At 39.7% G+C, this 21890-nt stretch overlaps 1 protein-coding gene across 7 annotated transcripts in view; it reads left to right on the forward strand.

Moving 5' to 3' along the window:
- The window catches only part of Utrn (utrophin), a 504577-nt gene that overhangs the window by 193821 nt on the left and 288866 nt on the right, over positions 1-21890 (forward strand). For all 7 annotated transcript variants that reach the window (XM_087911817.1, XM_087911819.1, XM_087911818.1 and 4 more), the window contains 10 exons: positions 1141-1302; positions 2117-2245; positions 2866-3039; positions 4484-4639; positions 8640-8810; positions 14378-14557; positions 16089-16217; positions 16522-16692; positions 20772-20933; positions 21567-21704. In XM_087911817.1, the coding sequence (XP_087767943.1) occupies positions 1141-1302; positions 2117-2245; positions 2866-3039; positions 4484-4639; positions 8640-8810; positions 14378-14557; positions 16089-16217; positions 16522-16692; positions 20772-20933; positions 21567-21704 (1572 nt within the window). The remainder of the gene's footprint in view (positions 1-1140; positions 1303-2116; positions 2246-2865; positions 3040-4483; positions 4640-8639; positions 8811-14377; positions 14558-16088; positions 16218-16521; positions 16693-20771; positions 20934-21566; positions 21705-21890) is intronic.

Consider the following 21890-nt stretch of genomic DNA (forward strand, 5'->3'; position numbering starts at 1 on the left):
GTTCTATTTTAAAATAATAGGGGGCTGTAGAGACGGCTCAGAAGTTAAGAGCACTGTCTGCTTTTTCAGAGGTCCTGAATTCACAGCAGCCACATGGTGGCTCACAACCATCTATAATGAGATCTGATGCCCTCTTCTGGCCTACAGGCAAACATGTAGACGGAATATTATACATAATAAATAAATCTAAAAAAAAAAGAATAATAACTCCTATATCTATATCCTAGGAACCATCAGGGCCATCAGAATTTATTAACTGTTATGAAAACAACTTCCCTCAGCTCATACCCAGGTTGTATGTCAACATGCATGTTCATATCAGTGATAAGAAAAGGGGCATTGTTCTTTTCTAAGAAGGTAGATAATTAGATAGCTTTAACAGATTACTAAATAACAACTGCTGAGATTTAGACTGTAAATAGCACTGACCATAATTCAAAGATGTGAGGCAATTAGTGGTACGATACACATGCACCTGTAGAATTTGTTCTCAATTTTAGAAAAAAGTTTTTAGATATTTATAGACATCCTTACTATATATTATTATGTTATTATTTTTGGATAGGCATTGGTGCTTCTTACAATTGCCTTATATTTCTAACAAATAAAAGATTTTAAGATAAAGTGCAGGGTTTATTTAATTTAAAATGTTTTATGTATATGAGTATCTGCATATATGAATATACACAGTATGTGTGTCAGGTGTTTATGAAGTCCAGAAGAGGGTGTCAGATCCCCAACAGTTGGAGTTAAAGATGGTTGTGAGTCACCAAGTTTGAGGTGGGACAAAAACCCTGGTTCTCTACAAGGGCAACAGGTACCATTGAGCTGGTTCCCTAAATAGGAATTTTTATTCTCTATTTAATATGTCCTATGGGAGATCGTTTCATATTTGTGTTTTGTGATTGTATGCATTAGCAGAAAGAAGTAAAAAAAAAAAATGAGAGATTCAACTGCTGTGTCCACGAGGCGCTGGAAGAACATGCGCTCCACATTCCTATTATTGATAGTTATTATTTTTTTATATGGAAAGCTGCAGTCTTGAACCAATACTTTATTGTAATCTTCATGGCCAGAAAGCACAGCCAGCTATTTATATTTGTGCTGAGCAGTTACAAAGGAAATGTCTCTTCTGTGCAGGCGGAGAGCAAACAGATTTCTTTGGAGAAGCAGCTCCAGGCCCTCCGTGAGACCGACCACATGCTTCAGGTGCTGAAGGAGAGCCTGGGGGAGCTGGACAAACAGCTCACCACATACCTGACCGACAGGATCGATGCCTTCCAGCTGCCACAGGAAGCTCAGGTATTGCTTTCAAGTCGAGAGCCTTTGTGTTCTGAGAAAGAGCCCTAGTAGCCGGCTCCTCACCGGCCAGAGCCAGGACCATGGTGAACACTCTTTATGGAACAACCTTTGAATTTGAACTGTTCTTGTTCTCTGGGTGAGAATCTGACACATTTTCTCTTTAACATTTTATTAGTTGTAGGTGAAGGGGTATTTTGCCTACATGTTCATATGTGCACTATGTTCATGTCTAGTGCCCACAGATACCAGAAGAAGGCATTACGTGCCGTGGCACAGGAGCCAAACCTTTGTAAACCACTGTGTAGGTGCTAAGAAATGAACCTATTGGAAGAGCAGCTAGTGCTCTTAATAGCTGAGCCATCTCTCCTGCTCCTGCACACATTTTCTGCATTAGAAAATGGCATATTTTTATTGCTATTTTTAGCTATAGAGTTCAGACAGTTTATTCTGGATAAATCAGATGTGAACACCAGAAATGACATGCAAAGACACACAGTAGTTTACAGTGCCACAGTCTATGTTATTAGCATGCGTCCTTCCCCAAGCTTATTACAGTGTATCACATACAGGATTCGGCATTGTATGACTATATTGAACTTCTGTATCATTGTTTCTTTCTGTAGCTTATTGTTGTTGCTGTATAATATCATACTGCCTGCAGCTTACTATGTAGCCAAGATTGGCTTTAAACTCACAGCAATCCTCTTGCTTCAGCCTCCAGAGTGCTAGAATTGCAAGCATGAACCTCTACCCCCTGGCTTCTTTCTGTGCTTTAAAACACTATGCCCCTATTTCTTTCCTGTCCTCCTGGCAGAAGATCCAAGCAGAGATCTCAGCCCATGAACTCACGCTGGAGGAGCTGAGAAGGAATCTCCGCTCCCAGCCCCCCACCTCCCCTGATGGCAGGACTGCTAGAGGAGGAAGTCAGGTGGACCTGCTGCAGGTAATGACCCGGCTTTCCCTTTTGCCTTTTATATACGGCAGGTATAGAAAAGCAAAACAGAAAGGTTTGACTTCTTGGGTACCTTTACTCTGTAATATGATGCAGACAATAAGGTGGCGATGGAGTGTTAAGGGGTCATTGCACCTTCTTGGCAGCAGTAAAATATAGAGTTTTAATAGTTAGATTGAGGAGAGAGAGTGTAGCCTACCAGTTGGCTTTGTATGGACCATGCTCTGACCACAGAGGCTGCTGTCTTGGGTAGGATGAAGGACTACTTAGGTGGTTAGTGGGTGGTCTGAAATGGACTTGCACTCCTAACTTGTGGCCAGTGGGATTTGAGGTCTATGTTTATGAACTAGAGTTTCTTGAACAGGTGAGAAAATTAATGGGCTTTCATTCCAGAGACACCATCTCTATCCAGATTTCTTATTTTTGAGATTGAGATATTGGACATTGCTCATCCATGGCACTGAGCAGTTCCTTTACATGATCAGAACCTCCCCAGTTCCTTTGGGCTTTCCTGGGTGGGCTTGTATTTTGAAAAATCTTTCAGCATTATGTATTTTACCAGTGTCTAATGAGAGAGATCACAAGTGACTTACTCTCATTTCTGCAAACAGAGGAAACTTCGAGAGGTGTCCACAAAGTTCCAGCTCTTCCAGAAGCCTGCAAATTTCGAGCAGCGAATGCTTGACTGCAAACGTGTGCTGGACGGAGTGAAAGCCGAGCTTCACGTCCTGGACGTGAAGGACGTCGACCCTGACATCATCCAGACCCACCTAGACAAGTGCATGGTGAGCCTGAGGGCAGCTCCCATGGCCAGAGCTGCTCTTAGGGGTTAGTCCAGAGCGTCTGTTCCTACTCCTGAGTTCAGACCTCATGGATGATGGAGAAAACATGTTCAAAAATAAGAAAAATGGCTCTCCCAGGACAATTAAAAGATATAAGAGAAATAGGAGGAGGCGAAAGCATTGGTTATGGTCTATACAGGTAAAGGCAGTAAATTAAGAACATAAATAACATGTATTCAAAATACAAAGAAACACGTAAATCACAACATGAAGTGGGAAGGACCTCTGCAGGATGCACTGGTAAGTCTGACGTCACTAGACACACCCCATCTAATGTGGATATCAGGAATAGTATAGAGTGAAAAAAAATTGTTCTGCTGGGAAAATGACATTGAAATCAAAGTTTAAACTTAAGAGGGGATGAGAGGAATGAGAAATAAGACCTTATTGTTTCATTCTCTGTAGTTCGTTGAACAGAATTTTCTACATGAGGAGGTTAGTGAGAGGATCTGAGCTTAGCCTGGCAGTCTTCTGAGAGGAGTTTAGGGGGCGCTATTGGGCCTTGCTGAGACTGTCATTTCTACTGTTTGTTTCTTCCGTGGGTGGAAAAGAACACGGGGAGGATACATTTGAATTCCATGCAAGTGTTGTCAGCATTTCATTGGCACAGGGTGGCAGACACCGCTGTTCTGGACATCACAGATAATGGCTTTGTGTCCTCAAAGTGTTTTGGGTTGGGTGCTGAGGTATGGATAAGCTGCCTGGACAGAGATAGGGGGTTCAAGGTGACAGGGATGAAGGCAGTTTGGAATATGACCTGTTGTGGATCTCCCATTTCATAGAACCATGTCCACCTTGGTACTTTAAAGGTTTTGGTATATTTTCAGGGTGTAAATTATACTTGTTATGGTAGATTTACTTCCTCAGAGAAATAGACGAGTAAGTGTTAGGGATTCTACATTCTTCAGGCAAGGATATCCAGGGGCAGCTGTCTTCTAGTCATGGTGTTAGAAATTAAAGCTTTTCTGTGGGTGCAGGGAATTGAACCAAGGACCTTGGAAAGCCTGTCTTTCCCCACTGAGTGGTCTGCTAGCCCTACAGTGTGAGTCTACAGAGGCCTTCCTATAGACCTCCTGCCATTTCCCGTAGTTTTTGAGGGAGATGTGTTTATGACAAATGCCAGGATTTCTACTCACAGTTAAATACACCCATCTTGTTTTATGTTTAAACAAAACCAAACTCTATTAATTGCTCTCTTATCTGATTTGAAAAAGCCTTGCAACCTTGGCTTCCCTTGACTCAACCTTCAAACCATGTTTGAGAAAGAGAATGCCTTTTGATGTCCTTGGCAAGATATTAGCTGCCCAGCCATAGAAGCAACGCTCTGAAATGATGCCAATTGGGGAATTTTTCTATTAACAATTTAAAATTTTCCTCTCTTTCAAAGAAACTATATAAAACATTGAGTGAGGTCAAGCTTGAAGTTGAGACTGTCATCAAAACAGGGAGGCACATTGTCCAGAAGCAGCAGACAGACAACCCGAAAAGCATGGATGAGCAGCTAACTTTCCTGAAGGTTCTCTACAACGACCTGGGCGCACAGGTGGGACATTTCATCTCTTCCCTGTTTTTATCTCTCGATTTCTCCATCTCTTTCCCTCCATCTCTATCATATTTGTATTCTTTACAAACATATTAATAATAAAATTGTTAGTAATTATATAGATAGTTATTTTTAATATTTAATGCAGATCAATGTTTCTATTTTCCACGTCTAGTGACATTTATATAAGTTATTCTAAGGACCCTCAACAGAGTAGTAGTTTCTGTATAAATCTTACTTGCCTTTGAATTTTTAATTGAAAAGTTTACCGAGGCTTGTTAATGTCAGGATCTATTAAGTGTTAAGTGGTAGGTAGTCCTTAGTAGTCTACTGATCTAGTAAATGTTAGGTGGTAGATAGCCCTTACTTTAGGCTGCTGAGACTTAAGATCCTCCGCTGAGAGGGTGTTACAGTCAATAGGCCATTTCTCTGAGTGCCTGGAGTCACTGGGTCCCACAGAAAAACTATCCTCCTCGGTCTTTGAGAGTTCACCGCCAAAATTTAGAGTCCAAAGAACACGTGGAAGCCAAACCTGACAATATTGAAAAACTGGTTTAGATAGTGTTTTGTTTCTTTGTTTTGAGACAGGGTCTCTCTATTGTGTAGCGCTGGCTATTCTGGGCTTTGCTCTGTAGACCAGACTGGCCTGAAACTCACAGAGATCCCCCTGCCTTTGCCTCCCAAGTGGTGGGATTAGAGGTGTGCTCCGTCATACTCAGCTTGGGTAGTAGTTTAATTCTTCCACAGTGGTTGAATATTAGGCTCAGACTTGGGTTAGGAACACTTTCTGAGGAAGGGCTGCATAAGCTGGGATTTGAAGAATAGGTCACAGTAACCTTGGTGAATGCAGGGGAGGGTTATAGAGAAGCTTGTATACATCTTTGGGGGAAAGAGACAGAAAGGTTGTGTGTGTGTGTGTGTGTGTGTGTGTGTGTGTGTGTGCGTGCGCATGCATGCGTGGTGTGAGAGTGAGGGTATCAGAGAAATATGGGTGTCTGGCTCTGGCACCTTAGTTTACTTATTTATTTAAATTTTAAGACAGTTTCTGGAGCCTGGCAGGCAGCCAGTAATCCCCAGCCATCATCCTGACTCCATCTCTTACACTGCAGGGTTATAGGAATGTGCAACTGTGACAAGTGTTTTGCACAGTCTTGGGATTGAATTTGGGTCTTCATGCATGCATAGCAAGTGCTTTTAGTCACTGGGTCCTCTCTCCAGCCTTTAGATCAGTTGGGATGCTGGATCGAGAGGAACAGAACAGCTGTGGGGAGACCAGCTGGGACGTTCTTGTGCTCTTTGTGAGAAGTGATGGTGGGGCCCCTGTGGGTGGGAGTGGACATTAGAATGGGTTGACGTCAGACCCCTGTAGGAAGTGATGTCAATGTATTTATGATCCATTAGCCTGTTGGTGGAAGGGAGGGAGAGATTAAGGCATGGTCTTTAGGTTTTAGGTTTGCTTGTGTGGCCCACTGGGTGTCATCATGGAACATTAGGGTGATAGAAAGAAAAGTGCATGTAGAAATCATACGCTTCTGTTTGATATTTTCCTATGCTAACTAACTCCTTTTGAGAGAGATGTCAGGTAATTATACCGGCACCAAGGCAGTGATTCTCAACCTATGGGTCGCGACCCCTTTGGGGAATTGGATGTTGAATGTCCCTTTCACATGGGTCACCTGAGACCTTTAGAAAACCACATATTTGCATTATAATTCATTGCAGTTATGAAGTAGAAATGCAAATAATTTTATGATGGGGAGGTCACCCCAACATGAGGAACTGTGTTATAAAGGGTCGCAGCTTTAGGGACATTGAAAATTGCTGCACTAAGATCCAAGAGGATATCTGGGCTGAACAGGTGGGTTTTCTGAGTCATCTCCATATAGGCGGTAAAGTTTTCAGGACTAATGAGATTATTTAGGGGGACGATATGGTGAGGGGGAGATGAGGTCATTGACCAAGTGTTATGAATTAGCCAAAGTAACTTTAAAATAAATAAAAAGATAACACGATGTGATAGGCATATGATAGGGGATAGAGATGAGCTCTGCAAAGCAAAGGGAGGTAGAATTTCAACGATGAGTTCAGTCATTGGCTTTGTGAGTGTTGTGACTATCGTGACTGTGTTGTGATTCTGTTGGCTCTGCTGCCATTGGAGCTGTTATTGAATTTAGTAAGGGATGTGTGAGAAGTCAGGGAATAGTGCCACACCGTGGAGAGCAGCTTTGATCATGTGATAAAAGTAGAGAGTTGGTCTTTAGGGAAGGTGTGTGTGTGTGTGTGTGTGTGTGTGTGTGTGTGTGTGTCTGTGTGTCTGTGTGTGTGTGTGTGACATGAGAGTTTCTAAAATGTTTACCAAGAAGGAATGGTTATATAGCTGAGCGCAAGAAAAAACAAATACTCAGGTAAAACTTTTACAACCTCCTATGGCCCAATTCCCCATGTACATTGCCCTTCTCCCTGCATTGATGAGGTTGAGAAAAAGTTTGTTTTCTTATAAGTTGACCTATGAGTTATTTTCTTCCTGATATACAAATCTTTGTTATCATTAAGTTTGATGATGATTGTATAGCTGCTTGGGCATGTCAAGTCAGAGAATCATCATGTAATTCAAGTGTTTATCATTTCAATCTGTATAAGGTACTGTCGATTTAGTGTTATGGATTTGAATTGAAATCCATCAGAAAATATTTCAGTTAAAAAAAATTAATAGCCATTTGGGCATAAAAAAGTCAAACTGCACCAAAGGAGAAACAGAGTGTGATCCTATGTTACTTTTGAACTAATTTGGTCTCTCTGTCATTTTATATCTTCTAAGAAAAGTTCATCTCAAATGTAACATGTTATTTTTCTGCCTGCTATCTGTACACTTGTGCTTATCAAAGTAAGCCATACATCAGTTAATTTGTGTGGTAGTCAGTTGTACCCTTTAAGGTAGATGAGTTCTCTCACCTTTCTGGTTTGAGTCATTTCCCTGGTTTGAGAATACTATCATGTTATTTTAGGGATTAGATCTGTTAAATTAATGGTGTTGCCTTCCACAAAAGTGGGGAGAGTATTGCTCATCTAGGAAGCTATTATGGATTTTATTGTGTGACACATTTAAGATTCATTAGCACATCGTGGAATCTACATGAAGGGGCTAATGAGGGCCCAGGATGTAGACCGTTTGCCTAGCAGGCTCAAAGCCCCAGGCTTAATTTCCAACACTGTATAAATGGGGCATGGTGACTATTTTTTCCATAATCCCAGCACTCAGGAGATGGAGGCAGAAAGATCAGAAGTTTGAGGTCTTCCTCAACTGTCAACCTGGAATATTGAGTCCCCATCTTAAATAAAAGAAAAGAGACCGGTGAATATTGGTTCAACTCGTTTTGCTTTCTGTCAATTAGAAGAACAGAACAATAGGATTCATGGTGTATAGTCATCTGCTTTTTAAGTCATATGGTTATGACTTACATATAAAACATGTAATTGAGAAAATAGTGCTTTTCTCCCTCACATGGCTACCTCCCTCTGTGCATATGCTTTTAAATTGAACCCTTCTTTGAGAGGATGCTAAGCCATCTTCTCATTGAAATTATAATGTGTACTGATTATTGTTTCCTTACTATTGCTCCAAGGCCTGGGCTAAGTCCCCTGTGTAAGCATTTCTCTCACTTGATCCTTAGAACAGTCTTGGGGCTGGACTCTGCCCTTCAGCATAGAAGTTAGTAGTAGAGCCTGGCATGCACAGCCCAGGATTTCTCAACACTTGCTCACTACAGTATAAGGAATGGCAAGATCCAGGTGATGCTGCGTTGATGGAAATAAAACGGTCATGGATGCCTTCGGGTTGACTCTGAGACAGTTTGCATCCTTTCTGGTTTCATTCTCATTCATGGTCATCCTTTCCTTGCTCAGTCACGATCCTTGTTTATCCTTGTCTTACAGTGTTCTTGGCCCCTTGTTCATCCTTGACTTAGTCACCATGTCCCCCTCCCCCACATCTCTTGTTCAGGTGACAGAAGGGAAGCAGGACCTGGAAAGGGCCTCTCAGCTGTCCCGGAAGATGAGGAAGGAGGCCGACACTCTCTCTGAATGGCTTTCTGCCACGGAGGCAGAACTGGTGCAGAAGTCCACATCGGAAGGTGTGATTGGTGACCTGGACACAGAGATCTCCTGGGCTAAAGTGAGTTTCCCTTGGGATGGCAGTTGGTGTCACAACGGTGGCATTTGTGTGGGATAACCTAGGTGGACACGATCTCTACTTCGTATTAACCATAGCTTCTGATTTTCTTCATTGCTTTCTTTCCTGATTTTCTGTTCTGGGAAGAACATTTTATTTTATTTTATTTTATTTTTTATTTTTTGACTGCTTTTTAATTTTTTATGACTTATTTATCTTTATTTTATGTGCATTGGTGTGACGATGTCAGATCCCCTGGAACTGGATTTTCAGACAGTTGTGAGCTGCCATGTGGGTGCTGGGAATTGAACCCAGGTCCTCTTGAAGAGCAGTCAGTCCTCTTAACCACTGAGCCATTTCTCCAGCCTCTGGGAAGAACATTTTAAAGACAATTTGTTTGTTTATTGTCTGTTTCCAGAAACGGTTTCTTTCTGTAGCCTGGGCTAGCCCTGTACTCACTGTGTATCACAGGATGACTGTAAATGTGCAGTAATCAGACTTCCTCAGCTTCTCAACGCCAGGATTACAGTCATGTGCACATGTGTACTGTGTGTATTTGTGTGTGTGTATGTGTGTGTACGTACTGTGTGTATTTGTGTATATGGTTGTATTTGTGTATGTATGGTGTGTACTGTGTCTGTTTGTGTGTGTAAGTGTGTGTGCTTGTGTATGTAGGCCTGAGGTTGACCTCAGACATCCTTTGATTTCTTTGGGACAGGCTCTCATTTTAAACATGAAGGCTATTGATTTGGCTAGATTTGCCAGCATGCTTCTTTCTCTCCTTTCCCGGTGCTGGGATGACAGTTGTGTGCTGGTGTTCCTGACTTTTCACTTGCGTGCCCAGGATCTGAACTCACATGCTCATTATTGGTCAACAAGCACATTACCAGCTGAGCTACCACAGCCTTAGTAAACACTTCATCTTCCAAAAGCATTAGGCTCAAATGAATCATCAAGGTCTTTTATACTTTATGTTTAGGTAATATTTGAAAATTTTAAATATTAGAAGTTAAGCACCTTAGCTGAGCATGGTGGTGCAATGGCTTAATTCTAGGACTTGGGAAGCAGAGGCAGGCATATCTCTGTGAGTTCCAGACCAGCCTGGTATGTACATGGTGAGTTCCAGCACATCCAGGGCTATGCACACTAAGTTAAACACCTTGAAAATCTATGACATTTTCTCCCACTATTTATTCAGTCTTTGAATTATATACAATAATTTTATACTAATTAATGATTTTTACAATCCAAAATAGCTAATGCAGTGATCATAATAACACAATTTAAAGAGAAATCCATACAGTACTTTCCTTGAGCCAAATATTTTTATTTGGAATAAAGAGATAACTTGCAGCTTCCCGCTTCTGAGCTGGACACAGGATTGAATGAGGGGTAGAGGACCTCTGTTTTCCTTAGTTTGTTTCATATGAAAGAAGCAGGTACGCTTGAGAGTATTCTGCAGATACATAACGGCTGCAGAAACGTGTTGCATAGAGTCTCGCTGAGTGTCCTCTGTACGTGATTCCTGTCACTCTCAAGAGAAGGGACTCTGACGTAACTGAGTAACGACTTTCCCCTTCCCGAATACTCTATGGAGAGGACACATGGGAGGAGGTCAGGCTGTCTCACTGGAAAGAGTATTCCACTATAGAAAATAGCTTCTGAAAATGGTGCCTGTGCTGTGGATTGTGTGACGGATGAAGAGTGGAGAGGGGGGTGTGTAAGGAAAATGCAGAACATTCTGGATGACTGAAAAAGAAAAGGACCACACGTGATTTTATTAGACCCATGCTTTTGAAGAAAATATAATCTATGTTTAGTACACTTTGAAAATAATTCTTCTCCTCCACCGTTCCATTCTCTCTCCCCCCTTCAGTTCTTTCCCCTGCCATCCTTTCTTTTTGAGACCGGACTTCAATATGTAACTCAGAGTGGCCTTGGACTCTTGATGCCTCAGCCTCTTGATTGTGAGGATTTCAGGCAAACGCGATCAGGCCTGGGCCCACTATTATTTCTTTCTTTATTAACTCTATAATGTTCACCATCTCACATCAATCACATACTTTCCTTGGCTTTCTGAATTGCTAGAGTCACAATCTGTACTTTGGACCCAAACTAAAATCGAACCAAAACTATTGTGATGTTGACAAGGTTTTTTTTAAGCCTCTGGTTTTCTATTATATATTAGAGACAAATGTTATTTTAATTTTTTTTGCCTTTTTTTCACTCATGGATATTAAATTTACCTCCGCCCATATTCATTATTATGTACAGTTCTATGAAGAATATACATACCCATAACTGAATCTTTGTAAGTTTATAATTGTTTCCTGAGTGTATTTTCGTAGCCTGAAAATTCTCAGGCTAAAGAGTATGTCCATTTTAAAATCTTAGACGTGCTGTGAGTCTGTCCTTTAGGGACAAGGACCACTTGTGCATCAGTTCCTTCCTGTTTTTGTTTGGTTTTGAGAGAGCATTTGGCAGCAGCATGAAAATTCTTTCCTGGTTATTTCATTAGAACCTTTTCCATGGCTCTAGCCACCTGTAGTCCTTTTTGAAAGCTATTTTTTCCTGTATTTTTGACCATTTTTTAAAAATCCCCAGATTAGTCTCTTAATTTAGATTTCTTTGTTAGGCTTATTAATGCTTACTGTGTTCTGTAGTATTAAAAATCCCTTTCTTTGCCATTATAGTTGACTTTCTGCCCTTTAATTTTTCTTAAATAAACACATAAGTAGTTTTCTAAAGAAAGGAATTATTGGATCTCCATTCCTGTTACCTCTAGTTTCACAAGGGCAGGCTCTACTCTGGAGAGTTTCTTCACAATCTTTTGTGGTCTCATTCTTTAATCCTTTAATAGTTTAGTCCATCTAGAGTTTGATTTGTGGTCTATCACAAGAAAGGCTCTCAGCTTCTGCCAAGTAACTAACTGATGATCCTAACATCGTTTATTGAGTTATGAGTTCATTTTCTCTAGTCTAATGTGACAGTTAGTAGACTCTTACTGCATTCTGTTGTTCAGTTCTGACCCATTCCCGTCCTCTAGTTCCAAAGCTCTTGAGTGCTGTCGTTTTGTTATCCATTGTAATTCTCATTAAAGAATACTTGTCGGTATTGGAGAGATGGCCTAGTGGTTAAGAGCACTGGCTGCTCTTTCAGAGGTCCTGAGTTCAATTCTCAGCAACCACATACATGGTGGCTCCCAACCATCTATGATGGGGTCTGATGCCCTCTTCTGGCATGCAGGCATGCATGCAGTCAGAGTACTCATGCCTAAAAGATACATGAGTAGATCAATAAATTAAAAAAGTAGAAAAAGCAAAAGTGCTCTTGTCTTTATGATTTTTTAGTTGATGTACTTTCATAGTAATGGTTCCCAAATTGGTTACAAAAATTTTGTGTTGATTTAGTTCGAATTTATAGGTTTGTTAGGTGAAAATTTATCTTTTGGCTTTTTTTTTTTTTTTTTTTTGTGGCTGGCGATTAATCCTAGATTCTCGCACATGCCATACAGGTGCTCTGTTAGCCTTGTTAAATCTTTTCAAATTTTTTTTAAAAAAGCATTTGTTACTGTTGTACATTATGGGGTGTGTGTGTGTGTGTGTGTGTATGTGTGTGTGTGTCTGCGTGTGCGCAGACACATGTATGTGTGGAGTAAAGACTTCCTTGTGTAATGGGACAGATGTAGAGATCAAGGAATAACTTCCAGAGATTGTGTTTCTCTTTTTACCTTTGTGTGTGGTTTCCAGGGATTGAACTTGGGTTTCCAGACTTGCACAGTAGGTGCCTTTCCCTGCTGAGCCATCTTTCTAGCCCCAGGTGGAGCCTAGGCTGGCCTAGCTCTGGAGCTCCTCCTACCTCTGCCCCCTCAGTCTATCTTCCACCATGCACCACAATAGGCTTAAATCCTCATTGACAATGATGTCACATTTTCTCCCAACCCTGAAATTCTTTTACTTTGCCATATATGTTTGATTTTTTTTTTCTTTCTAAACATTCTGCATATATACCCATATATTTATTGTATATTATTTTGTTTTTATTACCATGTAGATGTGCACATTTTCTCCTTTTTACTAATCACACACACATATAAAATGTATGAGTGATATTGAGTTGTCTGTATTAATATTTGATCATCCTTTTTTTTGATCTTATGAGTTCTATTTTTTGTTAAATATCATACCTAATGGTGAGTTTGTCTCTTGTGAAATATGTACTCCTGAATTCCCACTTAATCCTTTTACAAATTTGAAGTCGTGAAGATGGACTCTACAAACCTCACAACACATTCTCATCAGTGGGGTGAGAGGAACGTTGGTGTGGAGCATGACCACCCGCCTCTTCAATGGTGTGTTTTCAGATTTAACGAATGCATTTATTTTATAACATTTCTAGTTCCTTCACTTGAATATTATGTGCAATATTTAAGATTAAAGTTTAAGTGGCATTTTTATTAGTGAAGTTTTTTACTCCATAGATTTTATATGTAATCTATGTACATATAGATTATATGTATACATATACATAGTAATCTATTTTACTCCATAGATTAAATACTGTTTTCAATAGTCTTTCTTTCAGGAGTGCAGCAAGTCTGAGCTGCGCAGAGCCTGTCTGTAGTTGTTCTCTCGTTTGCTGGAGGAGAATGTGCACAGGAAATATCTGAGTGCCTTTTAGATACCTCATTAAGTGTTATGACCGAGACAGTGTCTAAGCCTTGGTTTGCTTTTAGATTTGTGTTTCGTGTCCTTTCCGAAATGTGACTTTGCAAACAGAGTTCACATGGGTTCTTGAACACCTGAAATTGTTGCTATAAATGTTGCCTTAAGAAAGTGGACCACTGGGCTGGAGAGATGGCTCAGTGGTTGAGAGCTCTTGCTGTCCTTGCAGAGGACCAGTGTTTCCTTCTCAGGACCCAACAACATTCTGCCTGTAACTGCAGGTCCGGGAGGTCTGATGCCTCTGGCCACACACCCACTCAAATGTACACACACACACACACACACACACACACACACACACGGAGAGAGAACGAGAGAAGTAAAAAGGAGCAAGAGTTTTAAAAAGATACAGCACTAAGAGGTGCCTCTGTCCACTGCTTTCAAGAGATTTTGCGTTTTCACCACACTGCATTTTTATACATGTTCCCTTTCCTGTTAAAGCTTCATTTGTGGGTGAGTTCCCATCAGCTTTTCCCTACCTAGAGTGTTCCCGCTGTAGGTGTGAAGCTGAAATCCAAAGCTTGTGTTTTACTGCTTCTCCTATGACTTTTTAAATCCATTTTTTCACATCTGAACTCCTTACATTCTTTTTCAGACTGCCTTATTAACCGTTTTGATTTTCATTATTGCTTGAGAGTTCTCGGTACGTCGATGTGTTGAGTTTTATGAGGCATTGCAAGTAATCTAGAAAATCATAGACTCTTATGTTGCTGGAGGAGAAAAGTTAAAACACGCACATGCATGTACACACACACATACACACACACACACACACACGGGGGGGGCAAGGTTAGGTAAATTTTATGATATTCTGAAAGTCAAGTGGGTTTTGTTCCCCCCCCCCAGACTATTCTAAAGGATCTGGAAAAGAAAAAAGTTGACCTAAACGGCATTACAGAGAGTAGCGCTGCCCTTCAGCAGTTGGTCTCGGGCAGTGAGTCTGTTCTGGAAGAGAATCTCTGTGTGCTCAATGCTGGGTGGAGTCGAGTGCGGACCTGGACCGAGGACTGGTGCAACACCTTGCTGGTATGTTACCAGAACACGTCAGTGGTAATGCCTTCTCTTTGTAGCTATATTTAAAGCATTTGGCCCCCATTAGAATTCGAAATCTGGTTCCTGTGTCTCGCGGGTTTGTTTTGCTTTGCTCGTAAATTGACTGTATTATTCTGTATTTTATTTTTCTATTGAAAAGGTATCAAGTGGATGAATTTACAATACCTCTATGAAAGTAAAATATTTGCATTGAACATACATTCTTCATTTAATATTTAGTAAATATGCTTTCATTTTAATTATATCATATAGTAATTATAATATATGCTATGTGTATTTATGCATATATTATGTATACATTGTATACAGTCTTTATAATGTCTTAGTCATGCACTAGCTCAGAGCAAAGATTATATCAAATGGTGGGGTCTATAAAATTCTTGACTTTTATCTCAGTGAAGTTGCTTAAAAGCTCTACTCTTTTTTTTCTCATTTATGGAATTGGCATTATTATAATTACTGCCTTGTATTATTTAATGATGATTAAATGACTTTGAACATATAGTGGTATTATATAGCAATATATTAAACTTCCCATTTAAATTTTTTATGATTATGATTGTATGACTATTACATTTTCATAGTATTAGCTAACCCTTTTCTACCAGTAATAAACATATGGCAGCCCCAATCTCTGAAGTGAGAGTTATCATTTACAAAGTACTACTTTATTCTGACACATCTGATAGGACTTATATAGCTTATATAATTCCCTTGTAATCGATAGAGATAGAAAAAAGAATAAATTGTCTGTTGAGCATTTTTTCAAATCAGTATATGTAGTGCAGAGGAGATCATGTGCTTAGGTCTTCATTGGTCAGAAGTTTCTTATATTTCAGTCCATGACCTATTATCCACCTGACTTTAGGTCACTTATATACTCTGACACATCACTACATGTCCATATAGAGAAAAGTACATAGCTAAAGATGGCCATGGAGATGCACACCTGTAATCCTAGCATGTTAGAGACCAAGACAGGGGGCTCTAGCATTCCAGGTCAACCTACATCGGAAAGCTGTGTCTCAAAAAAAAAGCCACCACAAACAAACAAACAAAAACCAAAAAACAAACCAGCACTCATTCTTTCACAAAAAAGTCAGGTCTGGTGGCACAGGTTTGTAACCTCAGGTACTAAAATGGCTGATGCAGGATCACCAGTTGAAAGTCTGCAAACAGAGTAAATTCAAAGATATCCTAGACATCTTAGTTAGACCCTGTCTTAAAATTAAAAGTAAAAAGAAGGAAGGGGATATATCCAGTCATGTAGTCTGTGAGGCCCCATGTTCAAGCTCCAGAGCTATAAAGCAGTCTTGCCTCTCTCCAGAAACCCCAAACCAGAAGCAAGCCAACTGTGTGTAAGAATGTAGCAAATACAGTTGTTCTTTGTTGTGTAGAATTGTGGGATACACAGTGTGCTCTTTGGTGGCCTTTCAAATCTCGTCTGAGATCTTCATCTTACTATTTCATTTAATGGTGTCAGCATTATTTTACTCTTCCGTAGAGCCATCAGAATCAGCTGGAGATGTTTGATGGCCATGTCGCTCATATCAGTACCTGGCTGTATCAAGCTGAAGCTCTACTGGATGAGATTGAAAAAAAGCCAGCAAGCAAGCAGGAGGAAATCGTGAAGGTAGACAGCCCCTAGTGTCGCAGGGATGACACGCTGTGGTCCGTTCTCCTGTGCTGTCAGTTGTGTGGGGATTCTCATGAAGTTCACTTTTGAGCATTTGTCGTGATGGGAGAAACTCAGACGGCCGTGGATTTTCTGTGACCGGCTCTTCATCTGGTTGATGGCGCTGAAATTTCTTCCTAACAACCACAGATGTTTATTTTAAATACCTTGAGTCCATAGTAAGCATCACACCCATGTTTGTTTTTGACTTTTCCCTTGAAATAATCTCTCTCTCTTTCTCTCCTCTTTCTTTTTCCATCAGCGTTTGTTGTTTGAGCTGGATGACGTCAACCTCCAGGTTGAGAGTGTTCGTGAACAAGCCATCATCTTGATGAATGCCCGTGGAAGTGCCAGTGGGGAACTCGTAGAACCCAAATTAGCTGAGCTGAACAGAAACTTTGAGAAGGTGTCCCAGCACATCAAAAGTGCCCAAGTGAGTACTTGCACTTTTATAGAATACCATTTTCTCCATGGGTAGGTCATTTTGTGCCAACCTACTAATTTTTAAAGTTAAATGAATTTTAATAACTTTCTGGCAAAGCAATTAGTGTTACTTATGTGTGATTATTAATATATAAGGAAGTATTGTTTACTAAATAACTCACAAGTGGTTTCAGAGTCAGTTGACAGTTGGGATTGGAGTAGATCAGAAATAATGAAGTCAGGTCCCAAGTTAGGTATGCTTATCAATCATTGATCTTGAACTCTTCCTTTTAATGTATGTGTTCATAGAAAATGCATGTGTGCCTGTGTTAATGTTGACAGATTTAAATACTATAAATAACTTGGTTTATAGTTAGTAGAAAGACATGCTTCCTGAATTTACTAATTTAAAAAAAAAAGCTATAGCAATTAAATCGAGGGTCAAAAACAAATAATTTTCTACAAAAGAAGGTGTCTATGCTGTGTATCTTTCCCATTCTTTCTCTTTTCATCCTTATTTTTAGAGGGGAGGAGGAGAAATGTTTTACTAGAGAGTTCTTAAGGCTTGGCACGGGTTAGGAGCTTTGGAAATGTGAAGTGAAAAAGATGGAAACATTTTGCCAGTGTTGAGGGAGAAAATGGTGAACCTTAAATGGCCATCCTGACGAATTCCAGGATGCGGAACACTTTAAGATAACTATTTAATTCAACCTTTTGTCAGTTATGTATTGAAATAACAAGGAGAAAATACCATTTTGTTTTATATATGCCTAGGAAACAGGTTATTATCTAATCTTGCTTTAAACTAAAATATCTGGTATAGTGGGCCAAAGAAATTTTTTTCCATGCTCAGAATTATAATTATTTATAACTTAAACCAGCAAGACCCTGCTTTAGCGTTTATATTCTTTAATCTTGGTCTTCTTTCTTTCCGGTCTGACTGAAGTCCATTTTATCTTTTTAATGGAATCATGGGAATTTTTTTTTTCTTACATTAAAAACTAATGCAGAATGGAGTAAGAGAAAAAACAGAGAAAGAAAATTAGCATCGTTCCCCCACGTGACCTTTGCAAACAATTTCTGTTTCATAGCTCTTTGTACTCATTGGTAGGTATACGATTCTAGATGGAAGTTTCTGTCCCGCCTTATCCCACAGCCGTTCAGTCCCAAAGTAACTCACAGGGGCTTATATTAATTATAAACTGGTTGGCCTATTAGCTCAGGCTTAGTATTAACTAGCTATTACAATTTAGCTTAATCCATACTTCTTATCTATATTTAACCATGTTGACTGGTACCTTTTCTCAGTGCAGCATTTTCATCTTGCTTCCTCTGTATCTGGGTTGTGAATGCAGACTGAGTCTTTCCTCTTCCCAGAATTCTCTTAGTATGGTCACCCACCTACACTTCCTTCCAATCATGTCTTATAAAAACCAATACAAGTGACAACTCTTTACAGGGTACAAGAGCATTATCCCATAGCCCATCACTTTTGTTTTTCTTTTCAAAACAAGAACTCTGAATCTAATCTCATTGGTTTAGTTTTTTCCTGACCATTATATGTAACAACTTGCAACCAAATTCTAAACAAAGACAAACATCTATAATCCATTCTTTGTGAAAGTGTGTATAGTTTTCTAGGCTACTTCCTGCTGATTGGGGGTGCTGATAATCTTATGGGGACACAAAGAAAATTTAGGATTATGGTCAGGTCCTGACTGTAGTATTCTGTGAGACTTGTTCTTCTCAGCCAACAGTCTTGAAGCTGTTCTGGATGTAGAACTAAGTGTAAACTGCAATAAAGGTGCTCTTCCTCTGAAATGTTGGATCATCTGGGCCATCAGTTCCTAATGGAGATTTTTCAGGGGGGTCTTCCTCGATCAAACCTTCTTTTTCTTAATCCAGAATGAATCTATAGCTTCTATTTTTCTGTGGAAACAAAAGCAAAACCTTTTCTCCAAAGTAACATATCTTTTGACTTAAATTTTGAAGTCAAGGCATTTTCAAAATATGTAGGTTCGATTAATCCTATAGCATTTATAATCAAATGTCTTTTAGCAGCTGTTTCTCCTTCTTCATCAGTGAAACAATTCAAAGATAGCACTAACATACAGTATTCATGCTCTCTGTGTATTTTCCACCTTTATGTGACTTTTTTAAAACTCTATTACTTTTATTTTAATTTTTAATTTTTTTTGTGAGACAGGGTTTCTCTGTGTTCTTTGGTTGTCCTACATCTCACTCTGTAGTCCAGGCTGGCTTGAAACTCACAGAAATCCACCTGCCTCTGCCTTCCAAGTGCTGGGATTAAAGGCATGTGCCACCACCCCGATTATATTTCTTTTTTAAAGGACTTTCTCTATCCTTTTTCTTTTCTCTCCCAAGCCTATGTATATTTTTAAACACACTGTGAATCATTCAGAGGTTTATTTCTGTCTGAATCTGTCTTAACTGTATATCTCTCTTTTTTTCTGACCATATGAGTCTTTAATTTGCTAAGTGATATGGCTAGGATTAAAGCCACGGCTTTGACTGGTGGATCCGTCACACTCCTTGGTTTCCTGAGAGTCTAGGTTCATGGTGGAGGTACTGGCTGGAGCCATGTTTTTACCACAACTCAATGGAGTTTTTAGGTCAATGCCACCACCAAGAAGCATGCCTTAGGCTGCTCATAAACACCATTTAAGTGTTTGGTGGCAATTCTTCTTAAAAGAACTGCACAGTTTTTGCTGCTAACACTGACTCAGGAAGTCTCTCTTAAAGAAACCTGATGCCTCTGCTTGCCTCTAGAAAACAGAGCCCACCTCAGAAAATGATTCTACCAAGAAGTTGTGCTTAACTCTGTTCTTTTATGTCTAGAATCCCTTCTCAAGCTCTCTCAGGTTTTATGTGGATGTAGTTGCCCCACTTGGTGCCATTTGTAGAGGAAAGTTTCTGTCCTGCCTGGTCCCACAGCCATTCGGTCCCAAGGTAACACACAGGGACTTATACTAATTATAAACTGGTAGGCCTATTAGCTCAGGCTTATTATTAACTAGCTCTTATAATTTAAATTCATCCATAATTCTTATTTATGTTTAGCCATGCGGCTTGGCACCTTTCTCAATGCAGTATTCTCATCTTGCTTCCTCTGTATCTGGGTGGTGACTGCAGACTGAGCCTTTCCTCTTCCCAGAATTCTTCTGGTTTGGTTACCCCACCTATATTAAACCAATGTGAGTGATAAATCTTTATAGAGTATAAGAACTTTATCCCATAGCATGATACTAACATAAAAATGTTTATAGCATTTTGTACATGCTTTCTTGAAATTGATTTTAATAGTAACAACCTGTTGTCTGTTATAATTTCCTAAGTTAATTTTATTGATTTTTGTGGTTCCTTGGGAATATTGTGTTTGTTACAGTCATCTTATTTGTCTCTCTTGGCATCAGAGTTTATAATTCATTGAATTGTAGAGGTTGTACAAGGCCTGTTCCAAAGATTTTTAGCATTGACTGACAGAAAGATTTTGTGTCTGTAGTCAGGATGTGAGAACGTGGCTTCCCTCATATTTGATTGTCACTGGATGTTACTTTTCTTCATTTTTTTTAAATTAAAATTGTTCTTCTGACTTACCTTTTTCCAAAATATGCAGTTTTTCTGTATAGCTGTGAAAATGTGCCATTTGGAAATATAATCTTTTCTGAAGTTTGAGTATCAAAAAATCCAGGGAAATTCTTCTGAACATGTAAGGGAGGCATTCTCTAGGGTATCCTGACACAGGGTGAGGATTGGTGATCGTTCCTCTATGACTGTGTCAGGCATGGCTTGACTCATGACCCTGTCTCCTTTAGGGTGTTCTGTTCACTTTGGCATCTGCCATTCTGCGCCAAGCAGCCACAGTCAGCTCACACCTCACGCCCCTGGCTGAAGGTTGAAAAATGAGTTATTCTAAGAAGCCCAGATTGTCAAACATCCTTGCTCTGTGATGAGTGACATAGAAGCCATTTCAGATAAATGCTGGTTCCTGCTGTGACCCCCACCTTTCAGGATGAGTTTGGAAAATTAAGTCAACTGTATGCTTCAGAGGCCTCTTTCCTTTCCTAGATGCTGATTGACCAGGACCCTACGTCCTACCAATGCTTTGGTCCTGCTGGAACTGTTGAAGCTGATGGATCTTTTTCTGACTTGGAAAAATTAGAAAATGATGTAGAAAACATGCTGAAAGTTGTGGAAAAACACTTGGACTCCAGGAACGATGAGGACAAGGTAGGCTGCTTTCAAGCCCTACTTTCCTTTTTCTTTTCCTTCTCTCTTTGAATTTGCTTGCTTGACCTGCTACATGTAACTGAAGAAATGCAGATGTGATTCATGAGGGTCATTGTCAAAGCTGTCAAGTGACTTGTGTTATGCTTGAAGTTTACATACAACCCTGCTTGGTGGCACGCTCATCTAAACTCAGCAATTGGGAGGCAGATGCAGGAGGCATGGGAATTCATGGTCTTTTTTAGGTATATAGCAAGTATGACGCTATCCTGGACTACCTGAAATCTTAATCTCAAACAATCAAACAAACAAAATAATGATAATGATAATGATGATGATGATGATGATGATAATAATAATAATAATAATGAATCACATTGATTCATGTCTACCCCCTACTTTCTGTCTAAATGTAATCATTATCTAAGGTGTGATAAACTGGCTTTGGAGTATCTTATTTTCAAATATAAAGTATTTCAAGGAAGTCACAAGCTGTTGCATCATCCAGGTTGTTGTAGATTGCTCACACTGCTCTGTCTATCTTATCAGCTTAATTCTTACGCTGAGCCATGGTGAGTATTACATCTGTCTGGACACTTTTGTCTTTAGCAAATGGTTGTTTGTTTAACCATTCAGATGGATGAGGAGAGAGCCCAGATTGAAGAAGTTCTGCGGAGAGGGGACCATTTGTTACATGAACCCATGGAGGACAGTAAAAAGGAAAAGATCCGTTTGCAGTTGTTACTTTTGCATACCCGTTACAACAAGATTAAGGTATGATGGAGTGGTCTCTGTGGCCAATAAGTAACTTCACCATTTTCTGCCAGCCAGGGCAGGGCTATGATATTAAAAGATACTTTCAAGCACGTCAGTTAGAAAATTGTATTATTTCTTCCACTTTCTTTAATTACTGGCTTTTTTGTTTGTTTGTTTATTTTTAAGAGTTGGTGATGGGACATT

The sequence above is a fragment of the Myodes glareolus genome, chromosome 1 (assembly GCF_982192425.1).
Source record: "Myodes glareolus chromosome 1, mMyoGla1.1, whole genome shotgun sequence".
NCBI classification, from domain to species: Eukaryota; Metazoa; Chordata; class Mammalia; order Rodentia; family Cricetidae; genus Myodes; species Myodes glareolus.